Genomic DNA, 18,753 nt, shown 5'->3' with positions numbered 1-18,753 from the left:
GACAGGGCCTGCTAAACAACAATGACAACTACAAAACCAAAAAATAGCCGGGCACTGTGGCAGGCACCTGTAGTCCCAGCTACTTGGGAGGCTGCAGCAAGAGGCTTAAGCCCAAGAGCCTGAGGTTGCTGTGAGCTGTGACATCATAGCACTCTACCCAGGACAACATAGTGAGACTCTGTCTCAAAAAACAAACAAAAAAAAACAAACAGTACCAACTTTAAAACAGGCAATCTGGGCGGTGCCTGTGGCTCAAGGGAGTAGGGCTCCGGACCCATATGCTGGAGGTTGTGGGTTCAAACCCAGCCCTGGCCAGAAACTGCAAAAAAAAAAAAAAAAAGACAATCTACTATTATTCTTATTCACCAAAAAATATGATACCTGAATAATGAACATGTATTATCCACAGTAATGTTGAAAACTCCATCTTCTCTAACACTTTTTTTGTGCACAGTACCTCCAAATACCTTATTCATCATCTGTTCAAAGAGAAAACAAATTGATGTTAAATCAAAAGAAAAATATCCAGTCATTTTGTTATGTTGATTTAATCATTTATATTCCTTGTTTTCAAAATACCAATTATGTTTATACCCACAAAATAATGAGAGTTTGATAAATATAGTTAACTTGGTATTATATATAATTATACAGTTATTAAGAGGAATAGTTATAATAATAGTGGATTAATCTCTGTTAAATACTGGCAGATTTTCCACTTAGAAAAATGGATTTTGTTTTAATATTTACATCTGAGTTTAATTTAAAAGCATTTTAAAAGACACTTTGGGCTCACAAAAGCTAGAGCAGACAAGAAGAACTGTGGTACCAAAACAGGAATTTACACAGGTATAAATTCCTCCCAGCTATTTAATCTCTCACTCCAAAGGAATAGTCTGAACACGTACAGAATGATGTGCTTCACCACTATAAAGTAAAATTCAGAAAAAGTGGTCACCAGTACCACTGAATAGAAATGTGAATGAAAAAAAAAGTATAAAGGAGGTTTCAAAAGCTCTACCAGTATTCTGTTTTTTATGTCGGGAGGGTGAGGGAAAGATAGTTAATGGTAACAGATTAAAGGAAGTACTGGGCAGTACAGACTTTTTTCTTCTAAAGCAAAGAATTACCAAGAAGCAATTAGACTCTGACAGAAGAGTCCAGTTAATGGGAAAAGAGAACATATAAGACATTGACATTTCAAATAAAATTTCAGACGTGAGGAGAACAGGTACACACTTTGGTGCTAAAATTACCCAGCATCATCACTAAGAAGTAACAGTCCTTTACAAATAATATATTGGCTAGATGGCATCAATTACATAAATACTTATGGAAGGAAAACGCTACCTAAATAAACAAGATTAGGGCAGTGCCTGTGGCTCAAAGGAGCAGGGTGCCAGCCCCATATGCCACAAGTGGTGGGTTCAAACCCAGCCCCAGCCAAAAACTACAAAAGAAAAAAAAAAAGAAAGAAAGATTAGCCTATTCCATAACCTACTATGAAACTTCAGATGATAATAAAAGCAATTTTTTTTTTTTTTTTGTAGAGACAGAGTCTCACTGTACCGCCCTTGGGTAGAGTGCCGTAGCGTCACACGGCTCACAGCAACCTCTGACTCTTGGCCTAACACTATTTTCCTGCCTCAGCCTCCCGAGCAGCTGGGACCACAGGCGCCTGCCACAACGCCCGGCTATTTCTTTGTTGCAGTTTGGCCAGGGCTGGGTTATGAACCCGCCACCCTTGGGAAATGGGGCCAGCACCCTACTCACTGAGCCACAGGCGCCGCCCTAAAAGCAATTTTTTTTATACATCAGCAGGCCTGGCTTTGTGTATTATAAGACGTCCTATTAAATGACAAAAAATATATTCTACTAATAACAGAAAAAAATAATTATAATTAGATAGGAAACTGACATCAATAGGGAAACATTAAGTCACTACCATTTAAATTAAGGGAGCATTTTCCAGATTTTCCATTTAGTTCACTGTCAATGGGCCCTAAAAATATATCTTTTGAAAGAGGGACTTTACCTAACAATTGCAATCAGTGTAACTGGCTTATTGTACCCTCAATGAATCCCCAACAATAAAAAAAAAAATATATATATATATCTATCTTTTGAGACTCTCCCTCATAGAATGGCTCTCAATAGACTAGCAACCATTTAATCTAATTATAAGTTATGCTATATGATTAACATTGACTATTCTGGTAAGAGAGATCAATCAAATACATTAAATCCAGGACATAAAATGAAGCCAATGCCTAATCAACTCAATTAAGATGCTGGCTCTTAAGACTACTATATGGAAAAATTATTTTTTTCCAAGTCAAATTCATAATCGCCATTTACGCTTTTCAGAGAATTGTTAAAAGGCAAAAAAGAATCTTTTACTATAAAATATTTGTTGCCGGGCGGCACCTATGACTCAGTGTGTAGGGCACCAGCCCCATATATCAAGGGTGGCAGATTTGAACCCAGCCCGGGGCAAGCTGCAACAGTAACAATATATACATATATATTTGTTACCTATTAGAAGAAAATACACATGGTTGTAGATTTTGTACTTCACGTATTTTTAGTGACCAGTATTTCCTCTAAATGAAACTAGAAAACCATAGCAAACAGTTAGAAGAAACCAAATCTGTTATAGCTGTTTTATTAGCCAGCTTCTTTCTAACATTCTGTACTTGTATCAAGGAATAATAAAAACATTCAATATTCTACTGTGAAGATTGATTTATATTTCCTTCCTTCATTGAAAACTCAAGAGCCAGCTAGAATATAATGATCTTTGTTCACTTTCTCCTTTATAAATAACTTCCCTTTATGTAATATTCATATTAAAGCATAATAGTTTCAGACTGTTAAAAAAATAAAAATAAGGGCATTGCCCCTAGCTCAGTCAGCAGGCATCGGCCACATACACGGAGGGTGGAGGGTTCAAACCTGACCCAGGCCAGCTAAAATACCAATGACAACTCCAACAAAAAATTAGCCGGGTATTGTGGCGGGCACCTGTAGTCCCAGCTACTTGGGAGGCTGAGGCAAGAGAACTGCATAAGCCCAGAGATGGAAATTGCTGTGAGCTGTGATGCCACAGCACTCTACCCAGAGCGACAGCTTGAGGCGGTCTCAAAAAACAAAAAAATTTAGCCAGACGTTGTGGTGGGCACCTATAATCCCAGCTTACTGGGAGGTTGAGGCAGAAGGATAACTTCAACCCAGGAGTTTGAGGTTGCTATGAACTAGGCTGATGCCATGACACTCTAGCGTAAGCAACAGAGTGAGACTCTGTGTTAAAAAAAGAAAGAAAGTGTTACATACTGTATGATTACTATTATAAGACATTCTGGAAAAGGCAAAACCACAGGGACAATAAAAAGATCAGCAGTTATCAGAAGTTGGGAAGTGAGGTAAAAGATGAATTGGAAGAGTACAGAGGATTTTTAGGGCAGTGAAAATAATGATACTATACTGGTGGACACATGTCATTATACATTTACCTAAACCCATACAACAGACAACAAGAGTGAAGCCTAATGTAAACTATGGACTTTGGGTGATAATGACACACCAGTGTAGGTTCATCTACCGTAACACACGCATGTCTCTGGTGTAGGATGTTGATGATGGGAGGGACTATACATGTGATACACGAGACATCTTTGTATCTTCGTTTCAATTTTGCTGCAAACCTAAAACTGCTCTAAAAAATTAAAGTCTGTTAAAAAATATAGGAAAAACTATAAAGTAAGCAAAAATGGTACCTAAAGGCCAAAATAGACTTTTGCTTTTTTTTTTGAGACAGAGTCTCACTATGTCACCCTCAGTAGAGTGCCATAGCATCACAGCTCACAGCAACTTCCAACTCAGGCTTAGCAATTCTCTTGCTATAGTCCCAGCCTCCCAAGTAGCTGGGACTACAGGCAGCGGCCACAACGCCCAGTTATTTTTTTTGTTGCGGTTTAGCTGGCCTGGGCAGAGGAAGAACCTACCACCCTCAGTGCATGTGGCTGGCGCCGTAACCACTGTGCTACAGGCGCCGAGCCCAAAATAGACTTCTAAACCTTAGAAGAGTATCTTTCCTCAAGCCCTCAGTAAGTCCCTGTTTATTCTTGCTTTTGATACAACACCAACATACATATGTTAATTAATGTTACAACGGAGACACAAATAGACACCATCTTAATCAAATAATCCAAGTTAACATCGCTGGTCATGACAAATCTAAATCGTGTGCTTCCTAGTAAGATACTCTTGACAGCAGCACAGTATAACCTGCATCTAATAACAAAACATCAAAGAGCCTTGGTGCCTGTAGCTCTGCGGCTAGGGCAGTCACATACACTAGAGCTGGCAGGTTCGAACCCAGCCCGGGCCTACCAAACAACGACAACTACAATCAACCAGGGATCCTCAAACTTTTTAAACAGGAGGCCAGTTCACTGTCCCTCAGACTGCTGGAGGGCCAGACTATAGTTTAAAAAAAAAAAACTATGAACAAATTCCTATGCATACTGCACATATCTTATTTTGAAGTAAAAAAACAAAACGGGAACAAATACAATCACACTGCCACATGTGGTCCACGGGCCGTAGTTTGAGGACCCCTGAGTCAAAACGAAACAGCCAGGCATTGTGGCAGGCACCTGTAGTCCCAGCTACTTGGGAAACTGGGGCAAGAGAACCGCCTGTTGTGGCAGGCACCTGTAGTCCCAGCTACTTGGGAGGCTGAGGCAAGAGAATTGCTTAAGCCCAAGAGTTGGAGGTTGCTGTGAGCTGTGATGACACAGCACTCTACCAAGGCTGAGGCAGTGAAACTCTGTCTCAAAAAAAAAAAAAAAACCAAAGAAATCAAAATTGTGGGATATTCTACAAAATAACTAGCACATTTTAAAAAACTATCAAGGTCATAAAAGAAAAAAACAACACTAAGGAAATGCTCTGGACTGAAGGAATCTTAAAGAGACATGACAACTAAATGTAAGGCACAGTCCTGGACTGAATCTGTGACCTGTAAGGCATATCAATGAAATAGACTGAAATGTGAATGGAGTCTGTAGATCAGATGCTAACACTGAATCAATATTAACTTTCTGATTTGGATAGCTGTATTGTGGGTATGGAGAAGAGGATATTAGTACTTAGGAAATATAAGTAACAGGGCATCACATCTGTAACTTACTCTCAAATCGTTCAAAATGTCAACAATTGGAGAATTACATAAAGTAAACTGGAGCTCTAGTACTATTTCTGCAACTTTTTTTTTTTTTTTTTTTTGAGAAAGAGCCTCAAGCTGTCGCCCTGGGTAGAGTGCCATGGCATCACAGCTCACAGCAACCTCTAACTCCCGGGCTTACGTGATTCTCTTGCCTTAGCCTCCCAAGTAGCTAGGACCAAAGGCGCCCGCCACAATGCCAGGCTATATTTTGGTTGTAGTAGTCATTGTTGTTTGGCAGGCCCGGACTAGATTCGAACCTGCCAGCTCTGGTGTACGTGGCTGGCGCCTTAGCCACTTGAGCCACAGGTGCCGAGACCTATTTCTGCAACTTTTATATAAATTTGCAGACTTTTTTTTTTTTTTTTGAGATAGAGTCTCACTATGTCACCTGTGGTAGAGTGCCATGGCATCACACCTCACAGCAACCTCAAACTCTTGGGCTTCAGCCAGCAGTTCTCAACCTGTGGGTCGCGACCCCTTTGTAACAATGAAAACATACTACGGCATTAGGAAGGTTGAGAACCACTGGCTGGGGGCGGCGCCTGTGACTCAAAGGAGTAGGTTGCAGGCCCCATATGCTGGAGGTGGCAGGTTCAAACCCAGCCCCGGCCAAAAACTGCAAAAAAAAAAAAAAGAGAACCACTGGCTTAAGCAATTCTCTTGCCTCAGCCTCCCAAGCAGCTAGGACTACAGGTGCCTCTGCCACAACGCCCAGTTATTTTTTAGCTGTAGTTATCACTGTTGTTTGGCAGGCCTGTGCCAGGTTCAAAGCCATCAGCTCCAGTGTATGTGGCTGACACACCAGCCACTGAGCTACAGGCGCTGAGCTTGCGTACATTTTTTTCTCCCCAACGGAGGTCAGTCTGCCATACTAGTGTAGCAATTCATACACAGTTCTTATACGCACAAACTGTCTCATCCAATCTTTAAATATCCTAAAGAAAATACCAATATACTTTGTTCTGTCCCATATCATATAACTCTCAAAGCACATTTACAGATGTACCTGCATGCCATAGCAAATTCCAAGAATAGGTTTGCCAATTGTGAATATTGCTGGATCAAACCAGGGAGCATCTTCTGCATACACAGAATTAGGTCCTCCAGAGATGATAATAGCACTGTGGATTAAAGGAACAGAGTTGGTAAACAGCCTCCAACTGCCAATTTTTATACAAGGTCTATGCTCTCTCTCCCTTGTACCACTGAGGAAGAAAACACAGATTCAGAGATTTTCTTATGTTTTTGGTACAGTGTAGCAGATTCACATTCTGTCAGATAATATTGTCCTATGCAGCTTATTTTTTCTGTACTGAAATATTTAAAGATCAAATCAATTTAGCATTCATTTGAGAATAAGCACAAGACTTCTAAATAGATATATACCAATGTTTCTATCTATGAAAGCCACCAGGGATCTATTTTAACGGTTTTCTCACTAATGAAAGAAGCAGTGAAAATTTTGGAGTTGGAGAAAATACAGGTCTTCTGAGATCCTAGTAGTAAAGCAGGTCACAGAAGAACTGAAGGCATTATGAAGGCCCTGGATGGCTCAGAGCGAAATACTCTATAACGAAGGACGGCAGAATATAAAGCAATGTTGCCTAACTTTGCCTGTTTAAAACGCCCAACACCCCCAACAGCTTTCCCTGAGTCTGGGAAAAGGAAGCTAACATCAGTTTTGCCCTGTATGCCCTACTCTCGGAACTCAGGCTATACTATAACTTATCTGCATTATAATTTTCAGAGTCTGCATTAATTTGGGAGTCAAACAACTGTTATAAAGCCCACTCACGTAAAGGCACAGTTGTGTGCTTTACTCAATTTAAGGTACACTCAAACTCAGAGTTTGCAGATAAACCTAATTTATCTATACTTCCAAGGAAAATACATTCCAAGATGTAATCAAAATCAACTTAAAAAACAAACTTATATTACAATTCACTTAAAAATATACAAAGTCTATTCCCAGGCTTATAATACATCCAGAACAATATAACAAAAATAGACTTCATAAAAACTGCTCAGCAAGCTAGGGTGTTTTTTTAATTACAACAATTTTAGTGAGCCCAAAAGCACCCTCTGAACTTTTTATGGGTAACATGAGATACAGCACACAATGTTTGCTACCTGATCTCCTGTGAAAGAGATGGAAAACAATCTACTTAAATAGTAAATGTGAGCTCTTTAATGTACATTTCAAAAGGGGCATGACGTTAGCCCTGGGGTAGATCTGTAACCTTGCTTCTTAAAAATACAGAAGCTAAATTCTATAAAACACATTAACAGTCAAAACCTCTAGAATCTGTTATAGTTTTTCTTTGTAGAGACAGAGTCAAGTTTTTATTGCCCTCGGTAAAGTGCTGTGGCACCACACGGCTCACAGCAACCTCCAGCTCCTGGGCTTAGGCAATTCTGTTGCCTCAGCCTCTCAAGTAGCTGAGACTACAGGCACCCGCCACAATGCCCGGCTATTTTTTTGTTGTTCGGCTGGGGCCGGGTTTGAACCTGCCACCCTCAGTATATGGGACCGGCACCCTATGCATTGAGCCACAGGCACCGCCTTATATTTAGTTTTATAAAGAATAACCACTATGCGACCATCCAGCATGTCACTAATCTGCTAAAAGACTCAAGGCTACTAAGATTCTTAGTACCATGAAAAAAAAAAGTGTGATGGACTTAGTCAAGGATAAAACTCAAGCAGTACTTAAACCAATTATGAATGTCTTATCTCAATAACTCTTTAGAGGTAATCATTCTTTGAATCTTCTATTTGTACCCTATTTTGAAATTAACTTGCAGTTACAAAATATATTAGGCAGGCCAAGATTCTACAAACTGGTTGATTAATTTGTCTCTCATGTCATTAAACTTTTAATCTAGAAAAAGCATGGTCAAATAGACTTTTCTGGCAGAAAGAATTATAATAATAAAAATCACAGTGCTGCCTCGGCACCCGTAGCTCAAAGTGAGTAGGGCGCTGGCCACATACACTGAAGGTGGCGAGCTTGAGCCCAGCCTCGGCCTACTAAACAGTAACAACTGCAACCAAAAAAAATAGCTGGGCGCCTATAGTCCCAGCTACTCGGGAGGTTGAGGCAAGAATCGCTTAAGCGCAAGAGTTTGAGGTTGCTGGGCGGCGCCTGTGGCTCAGCGGGTAGGGCGCCGGTCCCATATGCAGGAGGTGGCGGGTTCAAACCCAGCCCCGGCCAAATTAAAAAAAAAAAAAAGTTTGAGGTTGCTGTGAGCTGTGATACTACAGCACTCTACCAAGAGCGACATAGTGAGACTGTCTCAAAAAACAAAAACAAAAAACACAGTGCTATAAGTCCTATTCCCCTACTACAGAAAAAAGCTTTAGGCAAAAGTTTGATCTAGAAACTGTTTATAATCAAGTGATAGGAAACATTTTTAGATTTGTACTGTCAACTGTTGGCTTTCCTACTTTAATTTTTTTTTTTTTTTTTTTTTTTTGAGACAGAGCCTCAAGCTGTTGCCCTGGGTAGAGTGCCATGGCATCACAGCTCACAGCAACCTCCAACTCCTGGGCTCAAGCAGCGATTCTCCTGCCTCCACCTCCCAAGTAGCTGGGACTACAGGCGCCCACCACAACACGCGGCTTTTTTTGGTTGCAGCCATCGTTGTTTGGCAGGCCAGGGCTGGATTAGAACCCTCCAGCTCAGGTGTATGTGGCTGGCGCCTTAGCTGCTTGAGCCACAGGCGCTGAGCCCCTATTTTAAATTTTTTAGTCTGTGTTAGTTTGCTGAAGATTTTTTGGGTTTTTATGGGAGATGGATAATGGAGCTTTGATTTGACAGAGAGCCATTCAGATTTCACATACTGTTTTTTTGTTTTTTCCAGACAGAGTCTCGAGTTTGTCACCCACGGTAGAGTGCTGTAGCATCACAGCTCACAGCAACCTCAAACTCTTGGGCTTAAGCGATTCTCTTGTCTCAGCCTCCCAAGTAACTGGGACTATAGGCACCTGCCACAACACCCAGCTATTTTTTATTGCACTTCTCATCATTGTTTAGCTGGCCCGGGCTGGACTCAGACCCACCAACCTCAGTGTTATGTGGCTGGCACCATAACCAGTGTGCTACAGACATGGAGCCCAAAAACTAGTTCTTGATGGCAAATCAAGTCAGCTGAATTAGATAATACTCAGTGGTCCCTTATTACTCTAAAAACTACACAGATTAAAAAAAGAGCCATTTTTTATCTCTATCTTAAGGCTAGAACAGATTTAAATTTAAACATGCCTTTTCTAATTGTGAATTTACTCCCTTTCAGAACCAAGAAATCACCAGGTAATGTACACATGTCTGTGAAATGTTTAAAAGATTTCAGGAAAAAAAGAAAAATAACATAGCAACACTGGGCCTTCCTTCCTCCTTTTCACCAGCCAGGTGTGGTGGCTCATTGCTGTAATCCTAGCAAGAGATCTCTCGAGCTCAGGAGCTTAAGGTTGCTATAAGCCATGGCACTCTTCCCAGGGCGATGGAATCAGACTCTATCTCAAATAAATAAATAAATAAAATCCTCTTAACCATTTTCACACTGGAAAAAAATTATGTTTTTTAAAAAATAAAACATTTTGGGAGAAGAACTGCACACATTATACTACAGTTTGACAGCACTCTGGGACATGGATTGCTCAAGCTCAGCAATTTGAGAACCAGCCCAAGCAACTGTGAGACTCGTCTCTACTAAAACTAGAAAAACCAGCTGGGCATTGTGGCCAGTGACTATAGTCACAGCTACTCGGGAGGCTGAGGCAAAATAATCACTGGAACTCAGGAACACTCTAGCCTGGGGCAAAGTGTCCCTTCCCTGCCTGAAGGGAAAAATATATATATTTAAGAACCAATTAAGAACTTAAACTACAGTTGTGGGCTTGCTTCTGGACAAAATTCTTTATAAAGAAATAACACTGGGCAGCGCCTGTGGCTCAGTCGGTAAGGCACCGGCCCCATATGCCGAGGGTGGTGGGTTCAAAACCAGTCCCGACCAAACTGCAACCAAAAAATAGCCGGGCGTTGTGGCAGGCGCCTATAGTCCCAGCTGCTTGGGAGGCTGAGGCAGGAGAATCGCGTAAGCCCAGGAGTTAGAGGTTGCTGTGAGCCGTGTGACGCCACGGCACTCTACCCGAGGGCGGTACAGTGAGACTCTGTCTCTACAAAAAGAAAAAAAGACATTAATTCCATGATAAAAGGTAAATCAATAACTGGAAATAGTTGTTAAAGGAAGGATTATATGGTCCTTTGGGCTGCGGAGCACGCAGGGTCAGCTGTGTGGTGCCCACACTTCGGCTACCATGGCGCGGAGGCTCCTCCGTCAGTACTGGGACATCCCGGATGGCACCGACTGCCACCGCAGAGCCTACGCTAGCACCAGTATCGGCGGCGGCGTTGGCCTGGCCACCTCTGCCTATAGCCTCTCACTCAATCCCTCTGGCACAGTCCTTGAAGGAGTGGCCAGGGCTGGACGATATACATTTACTGCAGCAGCTGCTATTGGAGCCGTGTTTGGCCTTGCCTAGTGCATCAGCGCCCAGGTCCGTGAGCAGCCTGACTGACCCCCTGAACTACTTCATCGGAGGCTGTGCAGGAGGCCTGACCCTGGGAGCACGCACTCACAACTACGGGATGGGTGCCACTGCCTGCATGTACATGGGCATAGCGGCAGCCCTAGTCAAGATGGGCAAGCTGGAAGGCTGGAGAGTGTTTGGAGAGCCCAGGGTGTGAGCCCTGCCGTCTGCCAGGACCTCAGCAGATTGGGATACTTCTGGAAATAAATTCTGTGTATATGTGAAAAAAAAAAAAAAAAAAAAAGGAAGGATTATATATAAAAGTTGTTTGGACTAAGTCTAGGGTACAAGGTATTGGAACTAGCACTTACATTAGATGTAAGAAATCTTTTTCACACTTTAGAAACTAGTCTCTTGGGTTGAAAAGCAAAATAGTTATCATACACAGATTTCTTCTGTATGGAGTTATTCTAGCCAATTTCCTATGCAGTTTCTTTCAGTTAAATGCTTTAGGATGAATACATAAATGGCCTTAATAGCTACATCTAACTCTAACCCACAAATTCTATAAAACATAAAATATTGAAATGATAAACTCTTTTAACTGTGAAATGAAAATGCAGGCCATCATTTTAACTAAAAGCTTAAATTTTTCCTTTTTCTCTTGCTTCCAAATCAGAGCCATGGGAAATTTCTCGTAAAGCCATTCCATATATTTAATAATAAAATATTCCACAAAGATCAATCTTCTCATAAGAACATGAGAGAAGAGTCTACCGGAATCCTTGTTCTTTTATGGCAAATGCTGGTGTCTCCAAGGGGAAGATTTCAGACTGCACGAAGAGTTCCCTCACTCTTCGGTCTATGATTTTCCCATATTGAGCACCAGCATCCAGAATGACAACAGCTCCTTCATGGTTGTGGCAGCCATCCTTAAGGTCTCCTCCAGCATTCTCCAGCTACAAATATTAACATAAATACAAATTCTTAGTTATAGAATTATGTAAAAACTAGAGCTACTGTTTTTAAAAATAGTACTGTCACTCCAAAAATACACAGAAATGAAAATTCAAAACTTTCTTGAGTTGCCAAATCATAACATCCTTTTTAAAGGGAAAATTTTAATATATAGCTATACATGGGCATACTACAAGCACTTAAACCCAATAAAAGCTTCCATTTATTGACTGTCATAGTCATATTATATAAACACCTTATATGCATAATCCTGGCTTACCTCTGTTACAATCACACTATTATTAATAGTGTCTCCTTTTAGTGCCACATCCAAAGTGTCTCAGTTTGAACGATAAATTATATGGTTACTATCTATCGGTAATAGCATTCCTATCAGAGATGTACTGATGAGGAAACAAAAAGCTTGATGCTGGAGTAGAAGCATGGCCAAGTTCACTTAATTTTAAAAGTTTTTTTTTACATCATATTTCTCTCAAGTGTACACAGACATTTTTCTGGAAATTAATTTGGCAGCGCCAAATTACAAACTTTGTATGCAGAAACATTTACCTGGAATTGGCTTCAAAATAATTTGAGAAAGTGAGTGGGTATGAATGAAACAAGACTGCCCGGGTACTGGGATAACTGAAGTTGGGTGACAGCTATGCTAAGTTCATTGTACTAGTCCGGTCATTATCCTTTTTTATGTATTTTAAATTTTACATAAGAAAAAGCAATAAAAATGTGTACCCTGGAAACCCACTGAGAGTAATAATACACAATATGATCCCATTTTAATATAGTTTGTATAAAAGTGCACGAGTGTATGTATAAAAGAAAAAAAGAGTATGAATAGATACACACCAAAATATTAACCAAGCTTAATCTTGAGTGAGGGAAGAAGTGATTTTAAATTTTCTTTTATATTCTTCAATGTAAGTATTTACAATAAACATATTTTGGGGCACTCCCACCCTCACTGTAAAATTTGCACATAAAAGGCTTAAGACAGTCATTCAGTTACTTGTGTAATCCTTTCTGCTCCTCCTTTGTCTCCACTTATCTGTGAAAAATAAATGCAACTAAATTGAAACTAGCAGATTAACAACTGCAGGCCCACAATTAAATTCAAGGAGGGAAGTGGACAGAGTTAGTGAATGCCCTAAATGGTACAATGTAGGGGCACAGGGCACAGTTCCTGAAGGAAGGACGTCTGCAACTCAGCCTCTACCTTACAAACTCAAACAATGCAACCTAACTGTGTGCACCCTCATACTCACCCAAAATTAAAAAATTTAAAAATAAATAAATGCAGGCCTCACATTATCACTAGACCTGCCGTAGTAATGAAAAAGCAACAGTCACACTCATCTACACACAAGGACCAGTGAAAGAGAGCTAAGCACGGAAAAAATTACTCTGGTCAGAAAAATGAAGATTTTAGTGATATAAATATTCAATAATGTAGAATTGAAGGATTACAGGCTCGGCGCCTGTGGCTCAAGCAGCTAAGGCGCCAGCCACATACACCTGAGCTGGAGGGTTCGAATCCAGCCTGGGCCCACCAAATAATGATGGCTGCAACCAAAAAATAGCTGGGTATTGTGGCAGGCACCTGTAGTGCCACCTACTTGGGAGGTGGAGGCAGGAGAAATCACTTGAGCCCAGGAGTTGGAGGTTGCTGTGAGCCTTGATGCCAGGGCACTCTACCCAGGGCGACAGCTTGAGGCTCTGTCTCAAAAAAAAAAAAAAGAAAGAAAAGAAAAGAAAAGAAAGATTACAGAAAAAAAGTGAAGCCTCTCTCCTTTCAGACCTTTACCCTTCGTCTTGGTGTACATGCACACATCCACACTCAGGGAATTTCTCTACAATTCCTTAACTTCTTTTTTTTTTTTTTTTTGGTTTTTGGCCAGGGCTAGGTTCGAACCCACCACCTCTGGCATATGGGACCGGCGCCCTACTCCTTGAGCCACAGGCGCCGCCCTCCTTAACTTCTTTTAAAGAATAAAATATTTTTGAAAGATCACTACATTATTGTGTAAATTCCTCAAGACTCAGTACCATTATCACCTTTATAATTTTTACCAAATCCAAGTACAACCTGTTTTTTACATTATAGGCAGAATTCTTTCCTGCATGGTCCTGATAGGAACAAATCAATTATCATAGTTTATACCAAGGTTTAGTTAACTAAAACTAGTCTTCAACAAACAATCCCGAGTGAAAACAACTTAGTTGCATCAATGTAGAGACAGATGAAATTCAACATCGCAAGACAGAAAAATCTATTACATCTAAAAAGTCTATACACAGTAGAACCTTCATAGCTGACCACTTCCCTATATTGACCACCTCCTTAAGATGACCTAATTTTCATAGACCAGGTATGGACCACATGTACATACCAATACAGTAGGCCTACTTCCTTATGCTGACCAGTTTGTTACAGTCCCTTGGGTGGTCAACTTACAGAGGTTCTGCTGTATATACTTTAAGTGGCAGGATCTCAACATCACCCAGGCAGGAGTGCAGTGGCACATTATAGTTCACTGCAGCTTTGAACTCCTGGCTCAAGAGATCCTCCACCTTATCCTCCAGAAGGCTGGAATTACAGACATGAGCCAAAGTCTGATCTATAAAATCTATTAAAAAGCCATAAGCCTAAATACTTAAGGTAAACACTTCTTAAGTGCCTACCATGAGGTCCTCATAAAAAAGTAAAATGTTCACAAGGATATCTTTTAAGATCGAGAAAAAATATTAAGGAAAAAACTAAACCACATTCAAGTACTAGCTTAGTGTGGGAGTCAATTAAAGAGCAACAGATACACTGGGAGTAGGTTTGCCCATGCCAACAGGACGCAAGGGGCAAGGGGCCTTATCAACTCTCTCTCAAAACTTAGCGGCCAGGGATCCCCTCCTGGATAAGACCCACTGTACAGAGCAACTGCTGGGAGATGAATCAAAATTAAGCAGGACAAGAACCAGAGAAAAGGAAAAGAGAAGGGCCAGACTGAAGTAGGACAGAGGACATACCCAGGAACCCTTAGAAAACAAGTTGCCATAATTCTAACAGAAGAGGGCGCCCTATAAAGTTATCTGAACGGAGCTTCTTTCTGAAAGATTAGGACAAATATATTCACATAAAAAAGGAAACTAAAAATAAAAAAGGGAATAAGGAACAGCATAATATCTCTACAAGACAGTAAGCCAGAGGGACATATTCAAACAACAGATCAAACTAAAATGTACCATTTCCATCAGAGTGAATATGAACGTTACATAAAAGAACATGGATCTAAACTAAATTATGAGCCCAGAATGACCAAACCTGAGACAGTCCAACACAATTATTAAGACTTAAAGAAAATAACCACTTTTGGATATTTCAGATTAAAAGCACACATGATTAAAATTCATGACTATGGGGCAGTGTCTGTGGCTCAAAGGAGTAGGGTACTAGCCCCATATGCCGGAGGTGGCAGGTTCAAACCCAGCCCTGGCCAAAAACTGCAAAAAAAACATTCATGACTATATAGGTGCTGTGTCATAATCTGTTTCCGTGTTTTATCTTAAAAACATTTTTAAAATAAGGCAAGGGAAGGGAATTAACATTTATTTTGCACCTATTATTTCAGGTGCTTCACATATTCTTTTATTAATAACAAATGTGGAGTTCTATGTTCAGATGAAGAAAATGAGACTCAGATACTGTAACACTTGCCCAGGGACAAATTGGCAAAAGCAGGATGTAAAGCTATGTCTTTTCAAACTCCAAAATACTTAGCCTAGAGAAGAAAAGTGGGTAAACAAGCACTACAGTTTTTGAAAGACTACCTTCAAAGTTATTTTAAATACGGTACATTGGTACTTAAAAGGAGTAAGCTTCGTTACTTTAGAAAGTTTGTTTATGTAGGTGAAATAACATTCTACCCATGTATAAAGTACTATTATACTACATAAGTGACATTAGAAACTGAATTTCATTAATACTAAACTTACTCGAGTAACTCCCCTCTAAAAAAAAAATCCTTCTATTTTAGAAATCTTCACATATTAGAGGCCAGGTGCAGTGGCTCATGCCTGTAATTCTAACACTCTGGAAGACTTGAGGTTAGGAGTTCAAGACCAGCCTGAGCAAGAGTGAGACCGCTCCTCCATCTCTACATAAAAATAGAAAAATTAGCCAGGCACAGTGGAACACACATCTGTTTGTCCCAGCTATCTGGGAGGCTGAACAGAAAGAATTGCTTGAGCATAGGAGCTTAAGGTCGCAGTGAGCTATGATTAACGCCACTGCACTCTTGCCAGGATGACAGAACAAGACTCTGTCTCAAAAAAAAAAATTTGCAGTTGCCAAAATTAAGTTTTAGGGTTACAAGAGATGTTTAAAACACCTATCCACACGTTTTAGTGATCTGAGATACTCAAGTACCCAGAAGTATTTTCGTTAATATAAGATCAGAAGTTTGACCATATTCACTTATCTAGTTTCATCACATCTATGATTCTGGGGGCGGGGGGTGGGGGGGAGAGTACATTTTCTTCACAAAATTATCCAATCCCTCGGCTACTTTGGAAATGGTAATTTATTTTATTAGGTCTTTCTTCAAGAGACCATCATAGAATGAAGTTTGAACCTACAAGTAAAGGGTTTAATCAAAAAGTTAGACTCTGGCTGTTACCGTGCCATAAGCTTGTTCTACCCTACAAAGCACAAAATGTCGTTTTATTCTAAACACTGGTGATACTAAATTCAATCACTTGGTTAACATACCAGTGTATTAAGCTTAAAAAAAAATCTGATTCTAATTTTCCTTCTGCTTAAAATTCTACAGTGAATTTACCTTAGAATAACATTCAACAAATAAAATCTAATATACTTTCCAAGCCCCAAGAGGCCCTTGCCTACTCTTAGCCTTAAATTAAACCCTCCTTGGTTCCAGAGTGGTATGCTGTCCTTTCTGGTTGAAAAATCCCCAAAACATACATGAATCAATCTCAGACATGCCAACTCGAAGAAGCTAGACATTTTAACATATCTTAAAATTTATACCAGGAGGACCAGGCAGGGTGGCTCATGCCTGTAATCCCAGCACTCCGGGAGGCTAAGGTGGGTGGACTGCCTGAGCTCCCGGATTCCAGACCAGCCTAAGCCAGAGCAAGACCTCATGTCTAAAAATTAGCCGGGCATTGTGGCAGGTGCCTGTAGTCCCAGCTACTTGGGAGGCTGAGGCAAGAGAATCACTTAAGCCCAAGAGTTGGAGGTTGCTGTGAGCTGTAACGCCATAGCACTCTACCAAGTGTGACACAGTGAGACTCTGTCTCAAAAAAAAAAAAAAAAAAAGGAAGCTAAAAGTCCAAAATCTGAAACTTTTTAAGCACCAACATAATGCTCGAAGTACACATTGGAGCACTTCAAATTTTTGGATTAGGAATGCTTAAATGGTTAAGTATTAATGCAAATATTACAAAACCAAAAAAATTCTAGGATATATTTGATAGTTTTTCTATTACATTTTATGTAATAAACATATAAAATGCCTTTAGGAAATGGTGTTCATACTTGAGAAAAATCTAGAAGTCATGAAGATATCCCTGATACAATAATGTACAATATTTAATCTATTTGATTGTAATGCTTAGCCATCAACTGTTTCATGTTACCTGAACATGGCACAATGACTTACAGTTTCAACACATTTATAGATACTAAATGTTATAAACAAAAATTTTAATCTTTTTTTTTGAGACAGTCTCACTTTGTCATCCTCAGTAGAGTGCCATAGTGTCATAGCTCACAGCAACCTCAAACTCTTGGGCTCAAGTGATCCTCTTCTATCAGCCTCCCAAGTAGCTGAATAGGGGTCCCCTACAACACCCAGCTATTTTAGAGATGGGGTCTTGCTCTTGCTCAGGATGGTCTCTTCTGAGCTCAGGGAGTTCACCGGCCTCAGCCTCAAAGAGTACTAAGTAACATTACAGGCTTCCAGCCTAAAAATTTTAATCTCTTAATATATTTATTTTTCTCTATCTCCTTTAATCTGAGTATACAACACAGACTTATAATGGAATCACCTCAGTAAATGACTATGTTTTGAATTTTCAGTATTCAGGTGTGCCCATAGCTCAGTGGGTAGGGCACCAGCCACATACAGCAAGGATGGTGGGTTCGAACCCAGCCTGGGCCAACTAAAAAAACAATGACAACTACAACAACAACAAAAAATAGCTGGGCGAAATAGCCTCCCTGTAGTCCCAGCTACTTGGGAGGCTGAGGCAAGAGACTCACTTAAGCCCAAGAGTTTGAGGTTGCTATGAGCTGTAACGCCACGGCACTCTACCCAGGGCAACAGTTTGAGACGGTGTCTCAAAAAAAAAGTCTGTGTTCAATATATTTGGGATATACAAGTCTCTCAGGACATAGTGCTATTTTAGCCTTTCACTACTCTTGGTTTGTTAGTAACTTCATACACTGAGAAAATTCTTTTCCCTAATGAGATTTCAAGCTAGTAGGTATTCTATTAGAGACTCCTACTTAGGGCGGCGCCTGTGGCTCAGCGAGTAGGGCGCCAGCCCCGTATGCCGAGGGTGGCTGGTTCAAACCCAGCCCCGGCCAAACTACAACAAAAAAATAGCCGGGCGTTGTGGTGGGCGCCTGTAGTCCCAGCTGCTTGGGAGGCTGAAGCAAGAGAATCACGTAAGCCCAAGAGCTGGAGGTTGCTGTGAGCTGTGTGACACCACAGCACTCTACTGAGGGCGGTATAGTGAGACTCTGTCTCTACAAAAAAAAAGACTCCTACTTAGTTTTTACATTATGTGGGACCAACTCACCATCACTTTTCATTAGTTCCAATTCAATTATTTTTCTCCCTGAACTGAAGCAATTTGTTCTACCAAATCAGAGCTTCTTTTTCTTTTAACTACCAAGCATGTCTTTTAGTTTTTCCACAGCCATCCCAACCCTCTTCGACCCTACTTATAAGGTGCCAACAGTTCCTTTCAAGTTCATATGGGCTCCATTCCTAAATAA

General features: G+C 40.5%; 1 protein-coding gene and 1 pseudogene across 1 annotated transcript in view; one reads left to right on the top strand and one right to left on the bottom strand.

The window, feature by feature from the left end:
• GMPS (guanine monophosphate synthase) overlaps positions 1-18,753 on the bottom strand; it is a 62,067-nt gene that overhangs the window by 38,006 nt on the left and 5,308 nt on the right. Inside the window, exons 2-4 of the mRNA XM_053598889.1 lie at positions 11,541-11,722; positions 6,237-6,351; positions 382-479 (exon numbers count right to left, since the gene is read on the bottom strand). Coding sequence (XP_053454864.1) covers positions 382-479; positions 6,237-6,351; positions 11,541-11,722 — 395 coding nt within the window. The remainder of the gene's footprint in view (positions 1-381; positions 480-6,236; positions 6,352-11,540; positions 11,723-18,753) is intronic.
• LOC128591463 (NADH dehydrogenase [ubiquinone] 1 alpha subcomplex subunit 11-like) lies at positions 10,498-11,072 on the top strand (annotated as a pseudogene).

This window comes from Nycticebus coucang, chromosome 8, assembly GCF_027406575.1.
Source record: "Nycticebus coucang isolate mNycCou1 chromosome 8, mNycCou1.pri, whole genome shotgun sequence".
Classification (NCBI taxonomy): Eukaryota; Metazoa; Chordata; class Mammalia; order Primates; family Lorisidae; genus Nycticebus; species Nycticebus coucang.
The sequence above is the reverse complement of the archived record's forward strand: the minus strand, read 5'-3'. Positions and strand labels throughout refer to the sequence as shown.